Below are 18,141 nucleotides of genomic sequence, written 5' to 3' on the forward strand. Positions count from 1 at the left end.
CTACCATTTTCATTGGCAAATGGGTGTGCCTTACATTGGCAGCAGTGATTAAACAATATATGGCAATAAATCAAGAGGAAGAGTGCAGCGCCTTGTTTTTTAACCTATGGAAAAATAGGGCTTACATGGAGTTTACCATGTGCCTGCAGCCAGAGGGAACAGGATCCTTATGCCTTCACTGATAAGATGCAGCAAAAGTATAATTGAAACACAAAGAGGGCAGGTTTGGTATTAGTGTTTCATGGATTATGTTAATTTATTCCTATACTTATTACGGAGTAACAACAAAACCAACATATTTTCTAAACAGTTGTTCTAAGTCAACATCCACCTTGTAAGCCCCCTCTTATGAGTTCAATTCATTTAGTTCCCCCAAAAAGGTGGGGACCAGGGGTCTGAAGCTATGGCAGCAATGCCTGCCAGTATGGGTGCTGGGAGGCAACTGGGTCTTGGTCCATGCTGGTGCTGTGCTGCAGCGGCGGTGGATGCCATTTGATGCCGCACCTAGCGGCAAAGATCATTGTATGATGTGCGGTCCAGTTCTTTTTTCTCTCCCAATGTTGGTTAAGAACTAATTGAAGAAAAGTGCTAAACATGAGAGATTGGGGCAAATGAATCCAAGTTGAGTTGAAGTTGAGTTGCAAGAAATTCAGCATGAAATTTAGAGTTTGTAGAGTTATAAGGATGTTAAAGAAGTTGTTGACACAGGATTTGTAAATGCACAATAGATTTTACATGGAAATACGGTCTTATTTTTTTGGGAGAAAAAATGTAAAATTATATACATGCACACAAAACACTATACACATATACTGAAAATGATTTTTGTTTTGCAATCAACATAGAATACATTCTATCACATTCATATGCATATCAATCTCTATTTTAAAACAGAAGATAACATAATCAGTTTAAAAAACAATTGTTCTACCTGTAGAGCTGAGGGCTCTCACACTAGGACATCCATTCACACCATGTCAATACGTATTATCACTGAGCATTCACTCAAACATTCATGACAGTTTTCAGAAACAGTATATTTATCACCAAGGTGTGTTACAAAGAAAACCTAAATGGTTGTAGCATAAGTGTGAAACAACTGCTGCTTCAAGACAAGCTGCTCAAAAAGCTTTCTCCACCATGAGATTTTCATTCTGCTAACAATAGAATTTTTTACAGGAAATATTTAACAGAATTTAAATTTGGAGTTACATGCTTTCATTCTATTTGTTTTATGCTGTAAACATATTATCTAACGTTTTCCAGGATATCAATAAACATTAAAGAATCTGTCAGGCAAATGAACCCTCAAAACTAAATATATTTACAAACACTGCCATTAGAGAGCATTGCCTCTATCCCTACATTGTCCCTATACATGCCTGTAAACTTAAACAATCAGGTCCTAAAGCTCTATGCTAATGACCTTAGATGGGTACAGTGAGTCATTAGCATATTCAGCTTTCCAGCTTATTCATGAGTGTGAGGCACAACCATTCCCCCAGTGCTTGACTGATAGCCTGTATAATGATGTGACACTCCTGGTGCTGGCTCTTCTATGTGCTTCCTGGTTCTGGCACCCCCTGCAGCCTGTGTGTGTATGAGATACTCCTATACACATGACTGAGTCTGTATAATGATGTGACACTCCTGGTGCTTCCTAGTTCTGGCTGCCAAGCCCCCTGCATCCTGTGTGTGTGAGAGATTAAATTGCTACAGAATGCTGTTATGTGTATGGAATGAGAGAGCATGTCAGGTACTTGTGTAGCTGATTTCTGTGTCTATTACATGTGCATGGGAGGAGAGAGCATGTCAGGTACTTGTGTAGCCGATGTCTGTGTCTCTCCCATGTGTATAGGATAACAGAGCATGTCAGGTACTTGACACCAGATAATGCACAAAAACTAGCAATGGGTTACTACACATTACACACAGATATGAGCAGGGGGAGGATAGGGGAGGGGTAAAATCAGACATCACTTTCTCCTTTTGCCCAACCTCATTTACATAATAAAGAGAAGATGATTTTAAAATGATTAATGTTTTGTCATGGGTGCTCCTGTGACCCATCATCTGGGTCGCAGGCGCATCCGTGTGCCTCCTCACGCCAACAGCAGCCTCATTTACCTGGCCACACTCCAGCGACGGTTTCCTCGCTGCAGCACGCGCGTCCCCGTCTCCTAGGACCCGCTCTTGCCGGCTGTCTAAAATTTAAAGGGCCTGCGTACTGCTACCTGACAACCTATAAATGGTTCAGCTCTTCCTGTGATCCATGCCGGATCTTGTGCTTCTATGCCTAAGAGAACGCTTTGTTCCTGGCCATTTGCGATTATCCTGATATCCCGTTGTGACCTCAATTAGAAGCAGGAGAAGCAGAATTCCCACTGTTTCACAAATTTTTGTATGTCTATATGTTTTGCAACCTGTTTCATGGGACATTCCAGCAATAAATATTATACTTGGGAGGTATGGTACATGGCTGAGAATTCATTATCTACAACACCTCTATTCCTAAAATGGCTTTTCCCACCATTAAAAAAAAAGTCTGCCAGAATATTTCGCATTAATTTGTAAATGACTCCCATAGTATCCTTCACCATGTTTATTTCTGATTCCACTAGCCAACTTCTCTAGGTGTCTAGAATCAGGCAGGACAAGTAGGTGACTAATTCCATTTATACTGATATCTTTGTATCATGGAACTTTCCTGGTGCGGTTTAGGGGGAATAAAAAATTAAATGTATAAATAAAAAAGTTCTACATGGTGTAAAAACTCCCTTTAAGTAGGGATTCATTTCGTCCTCTTCAGGTAATCGGTAAAATTTGTTAAAATGTGATTGTATGAAACTTTATAAACAAGGAACAAGTTTTTTGTTAAACACCCATGTTTTCATTATTGATTGACTGGAAGTATTGATTCTTTAAAGAAGACCTGTCACCAGAATTTCACTCCTCACACCAATCATACCTGCTCTGACGGAGTTAAAATTCTTCCCCATATCACCTAAAATGATCCACCACTGAGGGACTTTTGTGGGACCTCATTACAGCCATTTTTCTAATATGCAAATGAGTAGAGAAAAGCCAAAAGTTTTCTCCCGAGCTGCCAGTGAATGAATCCTTCTTTTGACTGGCAGGCTGCTCTGTGTCTCTTCAAATCTCAGCATGAGTAGACAGGAAGTCCTCTTCCCGTCCTTACCAAAATACTGTCGCTTTCACTGTATGGTGTATTGAGCAGTGAACACTGTGTGGGAAACTACAGATCTCGTCACCATTTCACACAAACCACAATGGGTAGGGCCAATTGGTGGTGGGTGGAGGCCACACCTCGGTGGGTGGAGCCAACATAGACAAAGGTTGAAAACGTTTAGGGAACGATTTTAATGGTGGAAGAAGGCAGATTTAAACTGGGATGCCTGAATGTTCACCCTTAATGCTGCTGAGTAGCTAACAGGAGGACGAATACAGCTATACGTTTATTAGGAGCCATGTCTTGTAGTTTGGTTAAGAATTAACTTTAATATTTATGTAAATGAATTGAAAGGGCTCTGTGGGGCGTCAACAGAGCTCTTCTGGTCAGCAAAGCTCTGGCTCTACTCCCCCTGCTTGCTCTACACTGTCCCCCTTCTTCTGCCAGCTGTAATCTCACCGGCAGCACAAAGCACATAATCTGTTCTGCTGTGAGATTAGGGATGGGAGGGGGAGAAAGCATAGGGAGCAGGAAGGAATGGGATTAAAGCCAGGGCCCTGGATACTGGAGGGGCTCTAGTGAGCCAAAATGATTACAGTATGATACTGACCAAGATTATGTCACCTTACTGTTAGGGCCCAGGGCATCCAAATAAAGGTGGCCCCCTACTTAAGGACACCAGACTTACAGATGACCCCTAGTTAAAGATGGACCCCTCTGGCCACGGTGACCTCTGCTGAAGCTCTCAGGATGCTTTACTATAGTCTCAGGCTACAATGATAAGCTGTAAAGTGTCTCTACAGCAATACATTTTGAAACTCCAATTGTCACTGGGGCAAAAACATTTTTTGTCTGGAACTACAAATATAAAATATACAATTTTGACTTGCATACAAATTCAACTTAAGAACAAACCTATGGAACCTATCTTGTATGTAACCCGGGGACTGCCTGTAGACCCCTTCCATAATACATAAACCTGTGATTGCACCCATTTGTTTTTAATTGTTTATAAGAAAAGTCAGTAAATACCAAGAAAAAAATTATAGAAAACATAATTCATAAACATGAGTATAGACCTACACCATAACACCATTTCATTTGAATTTGAAACACAATTTCCATCTGTGTCCTGAGAAATGGTGTACCAGGTCTATACTCACGTTTATATTTTATCTCTCTTTTCCCTGGGATACGAAGGGCAGACCCTTTTCCAACCATTATACTGAGGCGTGGCAACACACACAAAAACATAATTTGGAAAATTTAGGGAGAAACATTATTGACCAGTAGAGGAGGCATAAAATCCATTCAATCGTTACAATATGACATATTGCTACCTAGGCAAGAATGGTAGAGAAAGCCGATTTAAACAAAAAGCAGGACAATAAGGCAAGAGAGCAAAGGACACTTTTCTTTAGCACCTTAAGGACAGGGCCTACAATGGCCTTCAAGACATTCAGAACACCAAATTTTTTTTATGTTTTTCCCTGCAACTATACAGAATAAATGAGTTGTTTTGCCATTTGTTGTACAGGAATGGATGCTGGTGAGGTAAAAGGCATTTCTGAACCATGAGTCTTGACTTGACATTTCAATAAAGCGTTAAATAACTTTTAATATCCTTCATCCAAACAATGTTTTTATGCAATTTAAAAGGGTATTCCCATGAAGACAAGTTTCTTAAATGTACTCAGGATAACAAAATAACACATTCTCTCATTCACTGTTATTAATAAAAATACATTTAACAGACATAAGTCCTAGCTGTCTCTATCAGTCCTGCTGTACACAATTTTGGTTGTCACTAGACATGACCCTATAACTTCTGACTTTAGGGTCGGCAGCCGTCTTGCCTGACGCCTCACTGAGCTTCTTTCTCCCACTGCTCCCTGCTTTCCAGGACCAGCACAACAGATGGGGATTTATATACACACACTGACACAGACACTGACTTCCTGCACGCAGCAGTGTGAGAAGTGTAAAGCTACAATCAGATAAGTAGTGCTGGCAGTATGTAATGGATGTGATAATGTCATGTGTAATATGCATCTCATGGATCTCACCATCTCTCATCTCTGGTCTGTCTCATCTCTCTTTCCAAGTGTCAGATACTAGTACAATGTTCAGAAACTAAATGAAACTGTATATAAACCTGGACTCTGATAATCTACCCACATTGTCAGCTGATAGAACTAGATGTATCATAATGTGTCTGCTTAGAGAGTCCCCGCCCACACTCTGGAAGCTTACACTGACCATCACTGAGTGATAGGAGCTAAAACAGCAATAAAACTGAGTAAAATGATCTTTATTATGTAACATCACTAGGGGATTGAAATTTGAGAATTTTCTTTCATAGGCGAACCCCTTTAAGGACTTGCATATTATTGCATTACTTCAAGTTAGGCAAAGCAGGGTATGGTAGCTGGATGTTCCTGAGATATCAATTCAGCCATTTAAAATCTTTTAATTCGAAATTATTTTTCTGAAATGAAATAATTTAACTTCCAAGTTAAAGGAAGTCTACCACCTGGATAAAGGATTGTAAACCAAGCACACTGACACACTGGAGTGTGCCCTGTTTATCAGGATAAACTGTTCTTTAACCTTGCCAAGCCCTTGTTATTAAGAAAAAAAAACAACTCAAAATTCCCAATCTATAAACATATAAAAACAGTTATTTATGGAGGTGAACCCTGTAACAAAAAATGCACCCAAATGTCTGAATTTCCACTTTTTTGCAGTTTTGCAGAATTTTGCTGCTCACTGATTGGATCTGACTTAGGTTCAGGAAGGGAGCCTGTCGGGTCTCTCTGCACCATGCTCTGACAGCTCTATGCCCTCCAAGAACCTGAGCAAGTTTAGCTGCCACCAATCGTCATACAGTATATAGGCTGACGAAACACCTAGGATATATTAGGCACCAATTTAATATTACAGCCACAAATTAAGCAATCAATGAAGGTAATGTCTCCCCAGAGTTATGGAATCGTTGGAACGAAGGAAGGTTTTTATAAAATGGAATTTTAATATCAAAAGGACAGTGCTTACATTTAAAAAGGGTTTTTATACAAAAAGGGTGACACATTAGACAGACATAAACATACACTGCAAAACATTACAGTTTGGTAAAATAAAAAAGGATACAAAAAACAGAACTTAATACATTACGTGATGTTTAAAGTCTGGCACCTAAAGAAGAAGAAAGGCCTGATCAAACTGTCCACCTGGGACCCCCAAAGAATGACCATTTTTTAGCTGGAGACTAAATTTCATCTAAATAGATTCTAAGATTCCATGAGCAGCCCCCCTGCTTCTGATGACACCAGGAGGCCGGGCAATTTATTAGTAGGAGGTATAAACAAACCTTGTATGTCTCAGAATCTTTCTTGGATCATATCTTTTCCTGCCGGCATCCTATACACTTTGTTTTAATTCCAGCTTTTCCCTCATAAGTCCTACACAGATACATACTAGGCACAATAATTTTAGTAGTAATAGTTTAGGAATTAGGCAATTGCTTCCTTTTGTAGTGAAAGCGCCTATTAACCGTTGAAATAGTTACTGCAAAAGCCTGTCTGTAATTATTAGGGATATTTGTGAAATGGAAATATGCATTATGCCTAGAATTTCTCTCTCATAATTAAGATCTTTTCACAACACATAAAAAACTTTAATAAAAAGTGACACAATCCCCAAAGTGGTAGCAATGAAAACATCAGTGTCAGTCTCCAGGGGTAGCGGACGTAAGCAGACACCTGGGACGGGAATCTAAGTGGTACCCGGTTTTCACCAGAGCCTGCAGCAAAGTGGGTTGGACTTGCTGCAGCGTCGTTCTACAGGTGTTACTTGGTCCACAGTGGCAGCCAAGGCGAGTTACAAAGACGTTGAGTAGAATTGGAGTCGCGGACAGGCAATTCAATTCTAAAGACAATAATCAATTCTAAAATATTTTCTTGAAAATTTTAAAGAATGCTGTTCGATTTGTGATCTTTCTAGCATTGTAATAAAATGTAAGATCACTTATAAAATGATGCCAACAAAAAGCTGAGATATGGTAAATGTAAGTTTGACAAACAGGACATTTGTCATTATATATCCGATTTACAAATTTATACTTCAACACTAGAAAAATACAGAAAAAAATTGACTCCAATTAGATTTACCTGCTTTGGCAGCAGAGAAGTAACATCTCTTTGTTGTTAATTAAAACTTGCAAAATGACCAGAAAAGCTTTTGCTCTTATTGCAGTTGAAGGGCTTTCCAGAAGACGAACTATCTTTGTTACAAAGTCCTAAAAAGGATGAAAAAAATTGATGAGCATAAGACCACACAGTAAATCACAAAGTGAAAGAAACATTTGATCAATGAGAAAAGTAAAAAAAAAAAAATATCAATAAAAAAAAAAAAAGATATAAATATTCACTGTGCTTTCTTTCCATTATACAGATAAACTTCTTTAAGAAGACCACCTAAAAGTACAATTAAAAAAACCTTCTTTGAATGTAGGAGAATCTATCATTTGTCTGGTTAATAGGCAGTACTCTAAGGAGATAGTCATGTGAAGTGGTTCCACTGCAGTTTTTTTTAAAAAACAAATTAAAAAAAAGATGTAAATAGTCTCTTAAAAGTTGACTCAAACTTTTTAATTATTTTGGCTAGCTGATTTATGCAACACTTTTTTGGGTGAAAAATAGGATTCATATTTTATTTAATGTTTTGGTCTGAATTTTTACTTTCAATCTAAATTTTAAACAAATTTTAAATTAAAAAAGTTTTTTTTTAATTTTAACTTTTTCTTCTCTATAACATAGTGAAAATGTTGATATATATAACATGCCTGTTTTAAGACCACTGTGTGTTTTATAGGGGGACATTAATGACTGCAGGAGAAAACATAGTTTGAGGATTTTTTTTCCAAAAGGTTAGAATAGACCTTTGTGTACTATATTTTTTCATTTATTATTTTTACATTCTACTTTTTCACTGTAACTGGATTTGCTGTACAGCTCCCATTACAGGTGAAAAGGGACATCCTAACAGTGACAATTATTACTGTTTAGGCTGTGCTTGTTCTAGACAGACCCAGCAGCAGCATCCAGCGATCATATGTTGAATCAAGTGCTTTGTATGAGAAAGGGAGAAAACAAAGGCAGAAAGTATTAAGTTGCTCACCCACTCAGCAGCATCCTAAAGCTCTCGCCATAGTACATTGGGAACGGAGAGTATTCAGAACTAGAGATGAGCGAGTATACTCGTCCGAGCTTGATGCTCGTTCGAGTATTAAGGTACTCGAAAAGGCTCGTTGCTCGGACGAGTATTTCCCCTGCTCGAGATCGAGCGTTTAATTAAAAAAACAGTGAAGAACAATGAAGAATAGAATGAAAACAGTGAACACAGGATAATTTAAGTGAAAAACACAGTGAAGAACACAGTGAAGAATAGATTACAGATGTTCGGCACATCTGCTTACTTGTCGGAAGATACGCGCGGAACGGTGCGAACAAAATACTATGTGAAGAACAATATATATGTGTGAAGAACACATTGAAGAACACGGTGAGCAGCACAGAGACACCGGGGAGCAGCACAGAGACACCGGGGAGCAGCACAGAGACACCGGGGAGCAGCAGCACGGAGACATCTTGGCAGCACGGAGGCATCTTGGCAGCACGGAGGCATCTTGGCAGCACGGAGGCATCTTGGCAGCACGGAGGCATCTGGGCAGCACGGAGGCATCTTGGCAGCACGGAGGCATCTGGGCAGCACGGAGGCATCTGGGCAGCACGGAGGCATCGGGGAAGCACGGAGGCATCGGGGTAGCACGGAGACATCGGGGCAGCACGGAGACATCGGGGCAGCACGGAGACATCGGGGCAGCACGGAGACATCGGGGCAGCACGGAGACATCGGGGCAGCACGGAGACACTGGGGCAGCACGGAGACACCAGGGAGCAGCAGCACGGAGACACCGGGGAGCAGCAGCACGGATCCCGGGACAGCGTATCTCCCGACAAGTAAGCAGATGTGCCGAACATCTGCAATCTATTCTTCACTGTTTTTCACTGCGTTTTTCACTTAAATGATTCTGTGTTCACTGTTTTTATTCTATTCTTCACTATTCTTCACATCTGCTAACTTGTCGGGAGATAATATATGCACGGAACAGTGAAGAATAGATTGCAGATGTTTGCATACATCTGCTTACTTATCAGAAGACATTCTTTTTCAATTAAATAACACATTTTATTCCCGAACCATGGTCCCTTTGAAAAATGCTCGAGTCTCCCATTGACTTCAATGGGGCTCGTTATTCGAGACGAGCACTCAAGCATCAGGAAAAGTTTGTCTCGAATAACGAGCACTCGAGCATTTTAGTGCTCGCTCATCTCTATTCAGAACCCTTTTAATTTTTTCACTCTTTGTGGCCAATTGGTAAGATCAAAAAAAATTAAGTTTTTTGCTCATTAACCACTTAAGGACGTGGCCCTTTTTCATTTTTGTGTTTTCATTTTTCACTCCATATTCTCAAAAATCTATAACTTTTTTATTTTTCCATTTAAAGATCTGTGTTTGGGCTTGTTTTCTGCGTGACAAATTGCAATTCATAGTGACAGTATTTATTATTCCATGCTGTGTACTAGGAAGCGGGAAAAACATTATGAATGCAATGATGAAAAAAAGCATTTGTGCCATATTTTTGTGGGCTTGGCTTTTACAGCTTTCACTGAACGCCCCAAATGTCATGTCTACTTTATTCTTTGGGTCGGTACAAACACGGGATACCACATTTGTATAGGTTTTACAATGTTTTCATACATTTAGAAAAATTAAAACCTTCAGTACAAAAAAAAAAAATCTTCATTTTGCCATGTCAGTGTACGGAGCTGTGGGTGGTGTCATTTTTTGCAACTTTTGATGACATTTTTAATGCTATCATTTAGAGGACTGTACGGCCTTCACTTTTTAGAGAATTTTTTATATTTTTCAAAATGGCAAAAAAGTGGCACTTTCGACTAATGAAAAATAGTTATTATATTTTGATAGATCAGACATTTGGGGACGCGATACCAAACATGTTTATGATTCTTACTGTTTATTTGCTTTTATATGTGATCTAGGGAAAGGGGAGTGATTTAAACTTTTTCTTTTTTTTACTTAAATTTTTTTTAAAACCATTATTTCAGACCCTACAGGGTAATTTAACTCTGCAGGGTCCAATTGCTAATACTATATACTGCAATACTACTGTATTGCAGTATATAGCAATATTACAAAAATTTGTAATAGCCTGCTATCTGCCAGCACCGACCCCGGAATTAACAGGCGGGCGTTAGCTGTGTAATACAGCCGACACCCGCTGGAGCTCTCTCCACACATTATTCGCAGCACGAGGACGATATAGTTCATCCCTGGTCGCAAAGGTGTTAATGTACACTTTTACCCCGTCTTGAGGAAAGGGTAACCTTCAGCATACTCTACCATAAAGCCCGGACTGGTGGAGGGCTTCCATGATAGTTGACTTTGTGGGATTTTCTCCCTACTACATCTCTGGAGATAAGCCAAAGGGATCTCGGGGTTCTTCTTATACCCTCTCACCAAGGCTCATCTCCCCCAATTGCTTAGATTGGCTGGATGGCCAGGTCGAGGAAGAGTTGTGGTCGTTCCATTTTTGTAAGGATTATGGAGGCCACTGTGCTCTTGGGAGCCTTGAGTGCTGCAGAAATTCTTAACTTGACAAGATCTGTGCCTTGCTACAAGTCTGTCTCTGTGGCCTTAGGGTAGTTCCTTAGACCTTATGATTCTCAATAACTCTGACATGCAATGTGAGCTGTGAGGTCTTATATAGACAGCCATGTGCCTTACCTAATCAAGTCCAATAAGTTTAATTCACAGCTGGACTCCAATGATGGAGTAGAACCATCTCAAGGAGGAACAGAAGGAGATGGAGAGAGTGAGCTAAATAGGAGTTTCACAGCAAAGGGTCTAAATGCTTATGCCCATGTGATATATATTTTTTCTGTCAAGATGGGGTCTAGAGTGTACATAAAAGAACAAAAAATAACTTGTTTGATCTTACTAATTGGCTGCAATGAAACAAAGAGTGAAAAATTTAAAGGAGTCTGAATACTTTCCGTACCCACTGCATGTCATTTTTATGTTATGTGCACCAGGCCGGAAGTTATGTAAAATAATAAGTTTGTTTTGGTGATTCAATTAAAAGAGCAAGCTTGTCTATCTATATTCATTTACAGCTTTGGCCTGTTATTTTGAGGATGGTATCAAGGCCAGTAATAACACTGTCTTAGATAACAAAGAAATGGAATGATTACTCTGAGAATATCTACTGTGGCCAGAATTCACATTGATTTGACAATTTTTTTCTCTTTAGAGAGGTATGTCTCCAAAGAAGCTAAGCTGGACTCTCCAACCCTCCTTTGCAGTATGATTGATGTAAGAATTACTGCCAATTTAGCTACAAATGTACCTAATCATTTATGGAAGTTGGTGTGTTGAAAAATGATTGCATAGATAATAATAATAAAAAGATGTAAGAATGCCAGAACGGTGCCGCTAAAGGAACTACTATCTGGTAATATAACCAATAAAAAGGTTTTCATTACTAATAGCAAATATAAAAAGTCAGTACATAACTAGTTTATAGTCGAGTCTTTTCTGAAATCAAGCAGATGTCTAACATTTGTGATGATGCAGGATCAACCAAAACAGCAAATTGCTGTGTCATTGCAACTATAAGTGATACAACTCCAGTATCAGTGGAACAATTCATGTTTGTCTTTAACCTCTTGCCCCACTATGACATTCCCCAGCAGGTGTATGAGGAGGGATATGCCAACTTCATAAACAGAGTGTTTACAGCATTATGCAGCAAACACCCACTGCTAACATCCGATATTGGTGCCGCTGTTGGCGGCAATTAACATGATTGTTGCTCCCCATGATGTCATTGGAGAGTGACAATCAGTTGCCATGACAGCCTGAAGTCTTTACAAGTTCAGTGCAACAATGTAACAGAAGTACAATGAAGTATAAAAAAAGTTTTTGGTCACAGACTACAGGCAAAATGAAGAATATTTTTTGTACAAAAGATAATAATTTTTAAATCTACTGAAATACAATAAAACCTAAATAAATGTAGTATCTCCATGGTTACACCAAATCAAAGAATAAGGGAAAATGTAATTTAGAGCACACTGTGAAAGCAGGAAAAACAGGGACCAAAAGAAAATGGTGCAAGTTTTGTTATTTTGCCAATTTCACAGGATTTGGAATTTCTTCCCAGCTTCCCAGTACATGGTGTGGAATATTTAATAACATCACTAGGAAGTACAATTTGTTACACAGAAAACAGGCCTATATACAGCTCTGTATGCAGAAAATTTCTGAAATTGGGGAGTGAAAAATGTAAACAAAAAAAAAACAAAAAGGGGTTAATATTAAAACCGGTAATTACTCACCGGTAATTGTGTTTCCTTGAACCACGACAGCACCCAACCAGAGAGAGGGATCCGCCTCCAGGGACAGGAAACCCAGACTTCAAATTGTGCGGTACGCCCCATCTCCTTCAGTGGATTACAGAGACTGTATGGGACTTAATGTTCTTGATTAATTCTGACCACCGTATCATTCAGTATCACTTTCAATGAGAGAATCTCACACCTTTGTGACACACACCAAACGCTAACACCCAAGTGTGAAAAGAAATTACAAGGGAGGGAATAACCAGGGTGCTGTCGTGGTTCAAGGAAACACAATTACCGGTGAGTAATTACCGGTTTCCCCCTCTCACCACGACAGCACCCAACCAGAGAGAATAACATAGATGAAATCCTTAGGGAGGGATAACCGAAGAAAGAACTCTTCGCCCAAAGGAAAGTTCCTGTGCACCTGCTACATTTAGCCTATAGTGCCTGTAGAAAGTGTGCGGAGAAGACCAGGTGGCAGCCTGACAAATCTGATTAACTGACACCTCTCTAAATTCTGCCCAAGAGGAGGAGACTGCTCTAGTGGAATGGGCTTTTAGACCTTCTGGTATCGGCTGACCGGCTGCTACATAAGCGGAGCTAATAGCTTGCCTGATCCATCTAGCTATAACTACCGCTGAGGCCTTCTGCCCCCTATTCTTGCCACCAAAAAGAACAAAAAGACTATCAGATTTTCTCCAATCTCTAGTCCTATCCAAATAAAGCTCAATGGCCCTTTTAACATCTAATTTGTTAAACTCCCTTTCCCTATCTGTAGAAGGGTTACTACAGAAGGATGGGAGCCTGATCTCCTGGGATCTATGGAATCTAGAGACTACCTTTGGTAAAAAGGCCGGGTCTGTCATCAGAACTACCCTGTCATCCAAGATCTTGAGAAAAGGCGCTCTACAGGATAGAGATGATATCTCTCCAACCCTACGGGCTGAAGTGATTGCTACCAAAAATACGACTTTAATGGTCAACCATTTTAGTGAACAAGACTCCAGGGGGCTCAAAGGGGTCTTTTATCAAATAATTCAATACCAGAGTGAGGTCCCAGGGGGGCACCGTACATCTCCTAAATGGGGTCATACGAGATGCCGCTTTTATGAACCGAGATATCCAGGGATGAGAGGCTAAAGGGGACTCAAACAGGGAGCTAAGGGCAGAAATCTGAACTTTAAGGGTGGCAGGTTTTAGGCCCTTATCTAATCCTGCTTGCAGGAAATCTAATATCTTAGCTATATTTGGATGAGCTAAGTCTATTTTATCTGGAGAACAAAAATCTGAGAATACTCTCCAGACCCTGAAATAGATTTTAGAGGTAACTACCTTTCTACTCCTCTGCAGGGTTGTAATTACCTTGTCCGAGAGGCCTTTTTCCCTCAAGATGCGCCTCTCAAATTCCAGGCCGTCAGATGGAGGTTCGCAATCTGCGGGTGGAATACTGGGCCCTGGGAGAGGAGATCGTGACTCTCTGGGAGGATCCAAGGGTCTGATATCGATAGCTCTCTCAGTACTGAGAACCATGCCCTTCTGGGCCAGAAGGGGGCTATAAGGATAACTCTGGCCTGGTCTTGTCGTATCTTCTTCAGAACCCTCGGTAGAATAGACAGGGGTGGAAATGCATAGGCTAGGCCGAAGTTCCACTTGATTGAGAAGGCATCCAGACTTAAAGATCGGTCTCTCGGGTCTAGGGAGCAGAAGAGCCTGACCTGTCTGTTCTTTCTTGTGGCGAATAAATCTACCTCTGGTTGACCCCAGAGTCTGGTTATCTTGGAGAACACCCTCCGATTCAGGGACCACTCTCCCTGACGTAAGAGATGACGGCTTAGGAAGTCTGCCTGCAGATTGTCCTTGCCCCTTATATGTACCGCCGATATTGATCTTAGGTTGGCTTCCGCTAACTCCAGAATCTGATGCGAGAGGCTCATTAAGGACCCGCTTCGGGTACCTCCCTGGCAATCTTCAGGTCTGTCCCCCGAATCATCGGCAGAGCTTGTCTGATTGCCTGCAGGATGGCTTCTAGTTCTCTGTAATTTGAGGACTTTTCCCTGGATTCCTCGTTCCATGACCCCTGGAATAAGAGGCCCCTGACCTGGGCTCCCCAACCCGTAGAGCTCGCATCCGTAATCATGGATAGGGGGTTCTCCTCTCTCCAAGGCCTGCCTGCCTGGAGGTTCTCTTCTCTTAGCCACCATCTCAGGGAATCCAGGATCTGTAGGGGAAGTGTAATCCTCTGGTCCAAGGAGGACTGGTCTCCTCCCCAGTTCTCCAACATGAAGAGCTGTAAGGGCCTTGCGTGATACATCGCCCAAGGCACCGCTGGAATTGCCGCTGTAAAGAGACCCAGAGTCCTCATAATGTCCCTTATGGTAGGGGATGGCTGTCTGTACAGCTTCTCCACCGAGGCTACCATCTTCACCACCTTGTCCTGAGGAAGGAAAGATTTCTGCTGAGTGGAATCTAATGTGATGCCGAGGAATATCTTTGATCTGGCCGGAGTAAGGGAGGACTTCTTCAGATTTACCATCCAGCCCAAGCGATGTAGAATCCTCATTACCACCCTTATCAAAATCTGTAACTTCTCTGCCGAACCTGCGATCAGCAGGAAGTCGTCTAGATATGGCACAAAGGTGCCCTGATATTTTCGTATGTAGGCTCCTACTTCCGATATTAGTTTTGTGAAAACTCTCGGTGCTATCGCCACTCCAAAGGGTAGAGCTCTGAATTGGAGGTGCTCTATCTTGCCGTCCATCATCACTGCCACTCTCAGGAATCTCTGACTGTCCGGATGAATAGGGACGTGATAATATGCATCCGCTAAGTCTATGGAGGCCATAAAACAATCCTGAAAGAGGAGGTTTACTGTTGACCTTATCGATTCCATCTTGAATTTCTCCACTTGTAGGTAGCAGTTTAGTGGTTTTAAATTTATAATGGTCCGGAATGTGCCGTCCGGTTTCTTTATAAGGAACAGGGTTGAATAAAATCCTGTCCCTCGATCTTGCAGTGGCACCCGCCGAAGCACCTGCTTTCCCAGTAAGGATCTTACTTCGGTCTCCAGAGCCTGTTTTTCTGCTCTTCCGGCCACTGAGGTTATCTTGAAACGCTGTGGGGGAGGGGATAGAAAAGGTAATTTTAGGCCATCTTGTATGATCCCCAAAATCCACTTGCTCCCTGTAATCTTGCTCCACTCCTCCTTGAATAGGGAGAGCCTTCCCCCCACAGGACCCCTGGCGTCATTGCTGACCGGGACGTTTACTGGAATCCTGAGGCCGGGAAAACATGAATCCCTTAGACCTCCTGGAGGATCGCCACCCCTCTTTCTTGTCTCCGGATCTCTGAGGAGATCTAAATCGCCTTGAGGGGCGAAAAAACTTCCTCTCTTGAGGCCTTGTACTAGGAAAACCTCTCTTCCTGTCTGCTGCCTTCTCCAAGATGTTGTCTAGTGCAGACCCAAATAAGAACTCCCCCTCACAGGGAATACTACACAGATGACTCTTAGATGGAAGGTCCCCTGTCCAGTTCTTCAGCCATAAGGCCCTTCTGGCAGAATTAGATAAGGCCACCGATCTAGCTGATAACCTTAAGGCGTCCACCGAAGCATCGGCTAAGAAAGCAGAGGCTTTCTGTGCAGTGGTAACTTCAGAAACAAGATGTGACCTGGACGCCCCAGTCTTAATCTTTTCCTCCAGTTGGGAAAGCCAAACAAAAAGAGACCTAGACACGCATGTAGCCGCGACATTGGGCTTGAATGCGCCTGCTGCTGCTTCCCAGGAGCGCCTCAGGAAACCATCTGCTTTTTTATCCATAGGATCTTTAAGCACACCTGAATCCTCCACTGGAAGCGCACTCTTCCTAGAGACTTTAGAAACGGCAACATCTACCTTAGGTGCCTTGTCCCAAATCTCTGTCTCCTTCTCTGGAAAGGGATACTTCCTCTTCATTGCTTTAGGAATGAAAACCTTTCTGTCCGACTTGCGCCATTCTGCCTGGATAAGGGAGGAAATATTGTCATGGATAGGAAAAACCTTTCTCTTCCTTTCTCCTAGACCCTGGAACATAACATCTGTTACAGAGCGTTCCTCCTTTTCATCCTCCAATTCCATAGTTGATCTTACTAATTTAACCAGGTGATCAATATCTTCTATAGGAAACAGGGGTCTGCCTGACTTGTCTTCCTCCTCTGACTCCGAAGACTCCCCCGAACTAGGGCTAGAATCTTCAAATTGCCTGGAAGTGCCCGGGGAATTTTCTGACCTGAGAGATCGCCTTATTTCCTGCACAGAATTACGCACCTCCTGCTGGATTAGCATACGCATGGATTCAAACAAGGTCGACTGATCTTGTACTAACAGGCGCTGAACACACTGGTCACAGTTAGGTTTTAAATAAGAGTCAGGCAGATTATCTCCACAGATTCTACATGCACGATGCTTAGACTTTATAGTGGCTTTCCCCTTACGAGATTCTTCCCTCTAAAACAAGAATCACATAAGACATCATCAGAACCAGTTTAAAGGCATGGTAAGGCCACACTCACCAATCAGCGGACTATCCCCCTACTCAAACTTTACCGTAGCGGTGTCCACCGACTCTCTACCACCTTCATTAGAACTCATCTTATCAGTGGTGAGGGTATAGCTCCGTTCCATCCACGACTGGAGCAACTCCTGTGGCTGGCTGTGGGTGCTAGAAACAACACACAGGACTCCTGTGTGGGAACTCCTTTTAAAATTCCCGCCTCTGACGTCACACTCCACGTGGACGCTGAGCGGCGCGCCATTTTTTAGAAGACCACTGCGGTGGGAAGGACCTGCGCTCAGCCACCTTCCTACACACGCCTCCCTCCAGGATCGGAGGCGCGCCGGAGCCCGTCTGCACCCACAGACTGCGCTGCACCTCGCAGCATTCACATGCGCACCCCGCCGAGTAACCACCCTCCGGTAAGTCTCGGCGGGGGATCTTGTGCAGCCACCTGGGGGTACCTGGGACTCCCATTCCCCCCTTACCGCGACTCCTTGAGCCTCACCGAGACTCACTGGATCCCCCGTCAGGGACAGGAAACCACTGAAGGAGATGGGGCGTACCGCACAATTTGAAGTCTGGGTTTCCTGTCCCTGGAGGCGGATCCCTCTCTCTGGTTGGGTGCTGTCGTGGTGAGAGGGGGAAATTTTTTTACCAAGGAAACTTTACATGTATCCTTTAAGTTCTCGTGTTACCTCTCCATCATAAGGATATTTGGTGAGTATTCCCAATGTATCCTTGCAGCGAAGGGCTAGAAAGTATCCCACTGCATGCTAATTCCCCATCCCTGATAAATGGGAGGTAAACATTGAAAAAAGAAATTGACTGGTCGCTGCCGATGTTCAGGGTGTTACATATAACAGAACCTACTAAAAAAAAAACAGACTTATTGCTGTTAAGCATGAGAAAAACTTTATTGAGTGTATAAAAAAT

General features: G+C 42.0%; 1 protein-coding gene across 5 annotated transcripts in view; it reads right to left on the reverse strand.

Moving 5' to 3' along the window:
- Positions 1–18,141, reverse strand: part of ULK4 (unc-51 like kinase 4) — a 488,957-nt gene that overhangs the window by 320,210 nt on the left and 150,606 nt on the right. For all 5 annotated transcript variants that reach the window (XM_072153427.1, XM_072153424.1, XM_072153426.1 and 2 more), the window contains one exon: positions 7,360–7,487. In XM_072153427.1, coding sequence (XP_072009528.1) covers positions 7,360–7,487 — 128 coding nt within the window. The remainder of the gene's footprint in view (positions 1–7,359; positions 7,488–18,141) is intronic.

Source organism: Engystomops pustulosus, chromosome 5 (genome assembly GCF_040894005.1).
Source record: "Engystomops pustulosus chromosome 5, aEngPut4.maternal, whole genome shotgun sequence".
NCBI classification, from domain to species: domain Eukaryota; kingdom Metazoa; phylum Chordata; class Amphibia; order Anura; family Leptodactylidae; genus Engystomops; species Engystomops pustulosus.